The 10101-nt window shown below is 25.9% G+C and overlaps 2 protein-coding genes across 2 annotated transcripts; both read right to left on the bottom strand.

Annotated features, from left to right (window-relative positions):
• Positions 1-6559: 6559 nt before the first annotated feature.
• On the bottom strand, positions 6560-8435 carry LOC109807272 (protein transport protein Sec61 subunit gamma). The gene is made up of 3 exons (XM_020369796.3): positions 8269-8435; positions 8068-8183; positions 6560-6856 (listed from the first exon to the last, which is right to left on the bottom strand). The coding sequence occupies exons 1-2, from the start codon at positions 8360-8362 to the stop codon at positions 8068-8070; spliced, it is 210 nt and encodes a 69-aa protein (XP_020225385.1). The 5' UTR covers positions 8363-8435; the 3' UTR covers positions 6560-6856.
• A 917-nt stretch (positions 8436-9352) lies between these two features.
• LOC145951900 (uncharacterized) lies at positions 9353-9760 on the bottom strand. The gene has a single exon (XM_083064085.1). It carries the CDS (start codon positions 9758-9760, stop codon positions 9353-9355), a length of 408 nt encoding a protein of 135 aa, XP_082920211.1.
• Positions 9761-10101: the final 341 nt, after the last annotated feature.

Raw genomic sequence — 10101 nt, 5'->3', positions numbered from 1 at the left:
ATTCAAGTAGCTATTTACTTCTAGTGATTTTTTTTTCAATTATGTTTTTTTTAATATACAAGTATATTATTTATGAAGATCGAATTCATTTTAACCAATTATTTGTTGATTTTCTTAATTTTGATCGAGTATTCGGATAGACATACGCGAGATAAATATTAACAACGGTGGTTGTTGGTGTGATTGTTTTAAGTGTTTTACATTTTGTTGAATTGAGGGCATTGGATGTTAATTTCATTCTTGTAACAAAAGGTGAGTTATGTTAGACAATCTCGTCCATATACGATCACAAATAAATGGGATGTATGTAACAAAAAAAAATGTATATATGGGATGGGTTAATCATGGTTACTGCTGGTAGTAGATATGAATTCAGCATTTGTAACTAAATTAATTATTTTAAATTGTATCAATATAATTAAAAGAGGATTGTAACAAAAAAATATTCTTGTTCGAGTTTAAAATGTTGATTGTTCTCGTATCTTAAAAGAAATTAACAAAATAACTGATAGTCTTGCTAAAAGATGTATTTTATTATGAGAGAGGATTCTTGTTTATAAGTCTTTTCCTTCTTAAATTTATTTTCTTATGCTTGCAGATTTTTCTAATGTATTTCGTGAATTTCAGTTTGAGTTTATAATCCTCCTTATATATAAAAAAAAATAAAAAAAATGAGATAAGTTAAAGCTAGCCCGCAAAATAAATGAATCTATGTAATAGTTCATTCTGCATTAGGATCGGTGAGTTAACCATCAGGTAAAAACATATTAAAAAAATATTTAAAAAAAAATTATGAACATCTTATTTGAATGTTGTGTTGATTTCCATTTTTTTAATTAGAAAAATTATATAACAACTGTTAACACATTATTTTTATGTTCATGTTTCTTCCTCGTATCATTTATTATAAGAGAGATTTTTATTAATGATGTAGAAAGGAAAATATAAATGAGAGTAGTTCAAATCATTCTACAATTTCTATGTACATGCATCATTCTCTATTTATTAATAATAATAAAAATAGATATAAAAGTGATGTTGTATAATTTTTTATTGTATATGTGTCTTTACTCTTTATTTGTTAGTCTACTTCTTCTTTTTTTGTATGTCATTATTTTTGCTTTATACTTTATTTTTTGTGTGTTTTTCAAATAATTAGGTTATTTTCACAAACAATATAAAATATTATATAATCATTGATTCAATTGGAACTATATTTGATATTTTTTAGAAAAGTTTTATGTTTGAGTTTTTGTGAATAAAAAAAAAACATGGTTAAGATATAAGACTTTATTAAAGATTATTATTAACTTAATTTTTTTTAAAAAAATTATCAATAAATTTGATAGATATTTTATACTAATATCATAATTATTAAAAATAAAATAAAATATGAATAAATGACCTTTCTAGTTTAGATTAATCATGATTCGAAAATGAATATATTAAATAAAATAATTAATGGTTTCTTTTTTATACAATTAATATTATTTCTTTTGTTTTTTATGTAATTAATAATTTAAAATATAATATTAAATAATTTTCATTTATAAAATGTTAGTTATGTCATGATTTATTTTTAGAATAATGATGAAAAGGATAAATACTATATATTCACTGTTTTTATAAAAATTGTTTTTGCAATAATTAGCTTGTGTTAATAATTTTTTTGATGAATTGTTAATCTATATTATTTTGCCAAATAGGCAATCCTTAAATATTAAGGATTGTGGAACTGTTCCATCGTGAAATATGAGTTAATCGCATCAAAAGTTGTAGGCGGCCATAAATTTATAGCAAGATTTAAAAAAAAAATAAAAAATAGTAACATAGTATTTTCATTACTTTACTATATTGTATACATAGTTTAAAGGTAGAGAATTGACACGTTAAAAATAGGGGAAAAATAATTTTGTTTTTTTTAGTAGAAACTTTATTTGTGTTATTTGATCTTGAGGGAATATTATTTAGCCAAGTAAATGCAGAAGGTGGTACGATTGTAACAACTCATCATGATCTTTATATCAGACGATATATTTTCTATTATATATTTATATATATGAAAATACATAATATGTTACATGCATATAAAGATAAAATAATTACATAAATATGTGCATTTTAAGTATAGTAATCTTGTAAATATAAATTATACAACTTAAGTTGCAAGTCAAACAATTGATACATTTATACAAGAACCACCCCAAATGTAGTCATATAAAAATAAATAAATTCAACTCTAATACCACTGAATGACCTCCACTGTATAACTTCATACCTATTCAAGTTCTACTCTCATACCATGTATGATCATCGTAATCCATACCACATAAAAACAAGTATGAGTAAGTTAAATATACAACACAAAACATCAATAACTTTAGTATATCATCACATTTTCATTTCATATCCAATATTATCAACATGCATCATCACAATACAACCAATATATATTAGAATATATAATTTGGTCTATTACAACATCGTATCAACTTGAACATCGTAATATTAACAACTCAAATTGTTTATCACAACAACATAATATATTTGCAACACAACAACTATTATGATAACAACATAATATTAACAACTCAAATTGTCTCCAATTGGCTCATGCCTAATGTCACCATATTGATGTCTAAAGTCATATAGACAAGGAGCCATGGTTTGCCCATACTGGGTGCCTATCAACCTTGGGTCTAACGTCACCAAGTCAGAGACCTCTCAATGTTCTCATGTTCGACACCATTCGAACCAGGTTCAACATCATTTCAATTTGAGATGAGTCTCTCTCCTCATGCTCGACACCATTGATCCTACGTTCGACATGATTGAGACAGAGAGCCTTATTTGGAATGACGTCCAACGCCATAAAGGCACGTCCAATGCAATATGAAATTTTTTCATATGCAAAACCTGATTTTGACCTTAAACCTAAAATCCAATGAAAATCCAACACATCCAATAAGAAATAATGATCATACTCAACACAAGCAACTAAAATCTAACTCAAAAAGCAACATGCAACAACAATCCATAGCCATCCATCCTACTCTTCATCATGAACTCAAAACCCAACTTCCACTATACTTTTTTGTTTTGGATTCACCAACACAGTCATAACTCTTAAAAATTTCACATTGAGTACAACACATAAATCATTCCTTAACTGGTAACTCATCCAAAATGTGATAGTTTCAGGTTCCCTTACCTTAGAACCGTCAAGAAAAAAGAAGAAGAAAACTTTAAATGACTTGCAACACAATTCCGAACGGATCTACAACTCAATTAAAGGTTCCTAGGTACCTGAATTTACCAACAAGAACACATAATGAGAATCATAGAACGAAGTGAAAGGGATTTAGAGAAAAGATAAGCTCACAAACCATAATCTTTCTTTCTTTAGACTCTTGAGAGAAAAAAAATTATGAGACAATATTCAAAACAAATGTCTTATATACTATTTCTCTTGGGGTTAAATTGACTCTGTGCTCAAAGAAACCTCAACATTATTGAAACTCCAAAGGGATTTCCAAATCCTAAAGTATCTCAACATTGAACAACAACCCAAGTTAACAATATAAAATAATTTAAAATAATCATAACACTCTACAACTTATAGTGCTAAAAAAACTAGTTAAAGTTTTTTTTTTATATATATATTTTTTATTTCTATTAGCTAGAACCTAAGATAAAATCCGAACCGGTCTATATAGGTCTTGCATGGAGTCATATCTTTTCCTAATATATACTCATTAATTATCCAAAACAAATTATTTAGACTAACCAATATAAAATAAATTAAGAAATGAAAATTATCATTCCATATATATAAAAATTAAAATATTTTTTTATTTGGTAAACAATTCACTTTTCTTACACTTTCTCACATTAATTTTTATTTAAATATTATTCTATCATGAGAAAGTAAATTTCACTATCCTAATATACAAATGTCTCTACTCATTACAAAAAAGTTTATATATATATATATATATATATATATATATATATATATATCTTATTTTTTTTATCGAATAATTTATTTTGTACTAAGTAGTAACTTAATTTTAAAATAAAATGTATATTTTATTATCAAAATTTAAATATTATTCCTTTGCACCATTGTTATGTTTACTTTAATTTTGTTTAGCCTCTTATCTATTTAAGCGTATCATTTTCATATTTTTAACTTCTTATCTCTTAAATATATCATTTTCATTTTTATTTTAATAATTTTAAAGATATCAATAATATAAAATAATTTTATATCATAATATAAACAATTTATTATAAATTTAAAATATAATTTATATATTCAAACTAATTATTTATTTAAATTTTAATTATAATAAAATATATAATAAAAAAAATTATTTATTATACATCTTGTTATATAAAATTACTAGTTGTATATATGATGTTAAATTCACTATTAACATTCAAATAACAATCGTAGTTCAGACTGCGAGTTTATTTGCGACTGAAATAAATTTAATTATCATGTATATAAATTAAAATATTTTTTTAATGAAAGTATTTTTATTTTCTAGGGAGATTTTTTAATAAAAGTGTTTTTGTTATAAAACTTAATTATTATATTATTTATATATTTAAAAATTTATTTATTTTAAAATTTTATTATGTAAAATAAATATTTATTTTATGCATTATGCATACTTAATACTATTAAGTAAACTGATTAAAAATCGACATATTTTTTAAAAGTCATGTATATGAAAAAATAATTGTATGAAAAAATAATTGTATCTATTCAAATGATTTAGTACCTTAATAAATTAAATTTTAACTTTTGATCAAAAGATAATGCTGTTTATCATAAAGTAATTTTTATTTGGTAGATAATATGAAAGTTATAAATTAAACTCGATAAAAAAAACATAAAAATTATTTTGTTATTTGTCGAGAAAAGAGAGTTGTCATACAGTCTGTCATGGATCTATTAGTTGGGCCTTGGATGTTGCCTGGTTTCAACATGCTATGATGAGAAACTGCTTAGAAAAGAAAACTGCGAAAGGATCATGCTTTTTTTTTTTTTGTTCAAACATTATATCCAGAAACTTTAAGCAAGACTACGAAACTTTCTATCTGTATAACAATAAAATATTGGTAGCGTTTTTGGTTCTCAATTTCTTTTTTCAATTCACTTTCCAGAGACATTTTGTTATTCTATTTTTTAAAGTATAAAATTTTAATTTTTCTATTAATTTGATATTTATTAATTATTAAATATTAATATTATTTAATAATTTGTCACTATTAAAATAATATTATATTTAGTAACATGACATATGAGAGTAAAAATTAAAAAAAAAGCATACAAAAGATCTTTATTTATTCTATTGTAACAAGTGGTTTATATTTATTTTATTAATAAATCTCATTTATATTTTTATAGTTTTCTTTATTTATAAATGCCATGTAATTAAGTGTTATATCACCTAATTACGAGAGAACAGTAAAATTTAATGAAAAATGTCAATTTCATAAGAAGAACAAAATTTCGTATTTTTATAAATAGGAGAGTAAATGTTTTTAATTTAAAATAAAAAAACTAAAATTGAAAATTAACAAAAACAAAATGACTAAAGTATAATTTAACCTATAATATTTAAGATAAAATTACATAATGTTTGTTTAGCCACACACACATACACATATATATATATATATATATATATATATATATATATATATATTAAAAAAAAACTATTTGTACCAAAGCATTTATTTTATTAAATATTTAATAATTTTTATATGAATTAAGAATATTATTATATTCAATTCAATACCAAACACAACTTGGTATACACATGGAATTGTTGAAGTAATAATAGTTAATTATTTTTTATTTCACACTAATATCTTAATATTTCGTCTTAAACTAATTTGATTCGATTAAAAAATAAATAAAGTCCAACTCTCATTTTCACCAAAGATTAAATTCAAATATTATTCAACCCTTAATTCAATATATTAATCACTTGGGTCCATCTCCATGATTAATAATAATTATTTGTTGAGAAAGTGCAAATAATGAATACAAACCGTTGGACCATATATATGAATGATTAAGATTAAAAAATAAATATACTTAATAATATCTTCAATTTTAATCATTTATATAATTACATTGTCTAAATATCTCATATTCTTAAATTGAGAATTATTCTCTGTCCCCTATAATTAAAAATTCTTTTTATGTATAATAAGTAGCAAACACAAAACAAGACCCGAAGTATAGTTATCAAATACTACTAGTGGCACTGGCACCAGTGCCACTTATAAACGAAGTTTAGTTATCATTTAAACTACAAGGATAAGGAAGACTAGCTTCGTTGAAAAAATTTAGTAAATCACCATTTTAATCTGAAAGTACATGGCTGACACGTTAAACTTTTTTTTAAAAATAATTCCATGAAAATGCAATCCATTAATCACGTTAATCCAAAACTAAAAAAAAATCCGTGAAAAGTAATAACGTTAACTTATATTTAGGAATTAAAATGAAAATAAATAGTTGGCATGGATTGAATGATTGATCATAAAAATAGCTAGAAAGTTAAAGTTAACATGAATAGAAACAAGAGTGCAGTTTCACAATCCATTTTTCCTCCTTTTCCTAAATCAAAACAATGTGTCAAGGTCTAAACAAAGGGTAAATAAAATTTTACACCTAAAATAAGTAAAGCATCCGGAGATAAGGAAAAACAAAAAATGAAAAACAGCAGAACTAAGATTAAGGGCATTGAATGATCTATTAAAGTGGGAACTCCTTCTGCCTCCTATTTTGCTTCACAACATGAATTCTGAGACGATTGCAGTTCCCTTCATCCTGGGGAGAAATGCAAGGTTTATTTAGCTCATTCATTTTTCATTTGTGCTCAAGACACAATTTCATAAATAACTAATGAATAAAAACAATAATAAATTCATAACAAGATCCAGACCATCTATAGAAGTTTTTCAAAGAATGCAGAAATTCCACACAAGTGTCCAAGACAAAAGATGATTAGTAAATACTCATTATAGAAAGAGGTAGTCATTACAGAGGGGATAGAAATGCATAATCTCTTAAACATGTACCAACAATAGAGTAATTCCTCCCTGACATGTTCAAAAATATGAAATCATAGCACCTTATTGTCATATACGTTTATTTGAAAATACTGCAGCAGAATAAACCTTAACAAAACCATTTTACAATGCAATGAATTAACTTATTGGCTTCTCAAACAAAACTCTACATTTTGCATCAAAAGCCATACCATTCAAAATAGAAAAATCAACATAGGACATAACAGAGTCAAATAAGAGAAAGTCATCTGCCAATTAAGACTGAGAATTAACAAGCAAGGAAAAACCTAACGAAGTTATACACCCTAAAAACCAATAAGTTCACTGCTAAACTCGCATGGGATAAACATTGTGTTCTGAATTTTGATTTCTAGAAAGAAGTAAAGCTGAGAATCTACCATACTTTACAGAACAATGATCTGATAAGGTCAAAAACAGCACACAAAATTAAAGCTGATCTTAATTTGTACAAACTTTCTTTTCTGTTGTTAATTAAGCAAGAATCTCAACCACTCCAATCCATCACACCTGCTTGACACACCATAAAATGTAACCAAACATAGCACCATTATTTATTTATTTATTTTCAATCACTTTAAAACCCTCGCACTATTATAAAATATCCAAACAAGAGAATGGCATTTTCCTCTGTTCTTCATTAATCCATTTCGCTTCGCTCATTCCACACCGTTCACACATCATTAGATATGCAATCGAAGCCACATTCACTTTAAGCCGTCATATAAAAATGATAACTTTACATGCAATCACGAGAAAATAACACCAACAACTGAGACAATACTTCACAACCAATCAACAAAATAAGCCATTTAATTTTTTCAAAAAAAATCAGATCCAAATCTGTGACTATAGCAAATAAAAAACAGAGAGATCCAAGAAACTAAAAAGAGGAATATAGCAAACAATTTCAAAATTTTTTAAAAAAATGTGTGAAGTAATATAATTTACCTAACCAGATCCGACGATGATGTTGTTAATTGGAATAAAAATGAGCTTCACAAAAAAACCGACGAATCCCATCACGACGAAACCAATTGCGGTACGCACGGCAACCTTGGAGAATTCTAAAATACAAAATGCATCAGAAAAATCAGTACCCACAACAACGAGATTCGTTTCGAATAAGAAGAATTGGGATTAGGGTTTCACCTTTGCGATCGGGTTTGTGGCAGCGCTTGACGAGCCTGACGCTGTCCTTTGCGAATTCTCTGAGGGGATCGAACACAGAATCGATGGCGTCCATTCTCTCTCTCTCTCTCTTTCTGTAACTCCCGAGTTTGGATGTGAAAATCGGAATAGGTGTTGATTTCTTGTTGAAAGCATTTTACTTTATATGCACCAAATTGTTATCTAATTAAAATGGTGATTTTTATAATTAATTCTTTTAAAAATTATATAAAATAGTTTATGATTTTTATTGATTAAGATTATATTTTTTTAAAATTTTATTTAATGATATGGATACAATAAGATAAGATAAATAATATACTAATATATATAAAAAAAAATATTTCTTTTAGTAATTAACTTGATCTCCATATTTTATTCAGTATTATATATTTTTATTATTAAAAAATTTTAAAAATATTTTTATTAAATTCAAGACCTTAAAATTAATGAACTAGGTATAACACTAATTAGATTGACATACTTTTATTACTTGATTTTAATTTTATCTTTAGTAAATACATGAAGTGTCTCAATCTCACTAATAAGAATAATATAATAAGTTTTTATGAAATATATTATGCTATTTTGTATATATGTAAATTATTATAAAATATTTTTTTGTTTCTTTTTTAATTATCACTTTTTTTGGACAAAAAATATTTTTATTTATTAGTCACTTCTTATCTAGTCAAGAAAGTTTTTTTTATTATCTTTTAGGTATTGAATAAGTGGAGTTATGTGTGTCAGTTTAAAATAATATTTTTTTAAAGATATTTGTGATTCATGAGATTTGTTAGACTTTTTCTAACGAAAAATATGTTTTCCTTCTTTTTTGTTAGTGTAGGTATTAAGGAAGTTATTTTGCTTCGATATGTTAAAATGATAAATGATTTAGTTATCATACATCAAAAGTGATATGAATATAGAATAAATGTTGTTGTAGATAAAGTTTTTCATATGTTAAACACTTATGTCAAGATAATAAATTGTCTTAGTGCGTATGTCTCACTAAACCCTAAATCATAAATCCAACAAGAATTTTTGTCTCAAAAAATTGGCTTACTTAGGAATAGGAATGAATGTTGATCTCTACACTACCCCTTAACCTCTCAAGTAACGTCACTAATATATGTATCCCATAATTCCACCCGCCTTGCAACTCCTTAAGTTTGTGATCATACATAACAACTAGTCTCTTCTTATATGGCAGGGTATCTCTGTCCCAAACCTCATCCATCTTCACCATACAACTCGGGTTGTCATGGAACACATCATGTAGGTTGGACAAAAAGGGTGGCAATGCCAACTGAAAAGGATATGATAAGCACCAATAAATCTCAACGTCAACTTCTTGGACCTTATCATCTTCAATAGTTATTATCACCTTTAGAAACACACGCTTTCCAACAAATTCTAGAGACTTCCTTCTTTTATTAGCATAAGACTGTTGCCTACCATAGGCATTCCTCATCCTTTCATGAATCAATTTTACCTTTTCAATAGTTTGTAGTACTAACTCTGGTTTTACAATTACTGAATCACCTTCCTGATACTAACATAGTGGATTCCTACACCTCCTACCATACAAAGCCTCAAAAGGCGTTATTCCAATATTGGCATGAAAACTGTTATCATAGGTAAACTCCACTAATGGTAGAACCTCTTCCCAACTACTCAAATGATCTAACACACAAGCCCATAACAAGTCCTCCAAAGATTGGATTGTCCTCTTTGACTGACCATCAATTTGAGGATTATATATAGAACTCAACCTTAACCTTGTCTCCAAAGACTTGGTGTAGACTTTGTTAG

This window comes from Cajanus cajan, chromosome 9 (genome assembly GCF_000230855.2).
Source record: "Cajanus cajan strain Asha chromosome 9, NIPB_CcT2T_4, whole genome shotgun sequence".
NCBI classification, from domain to species: Eukaryota; Viridiplantae; Streptophyta; class Magnoliopsida; order Fabales; family Fabaceae; genus Cajanus; species Cajanus cajan.
This window is presented reverse-complemented; position numbering and strand designations above follow the sequence as displayed.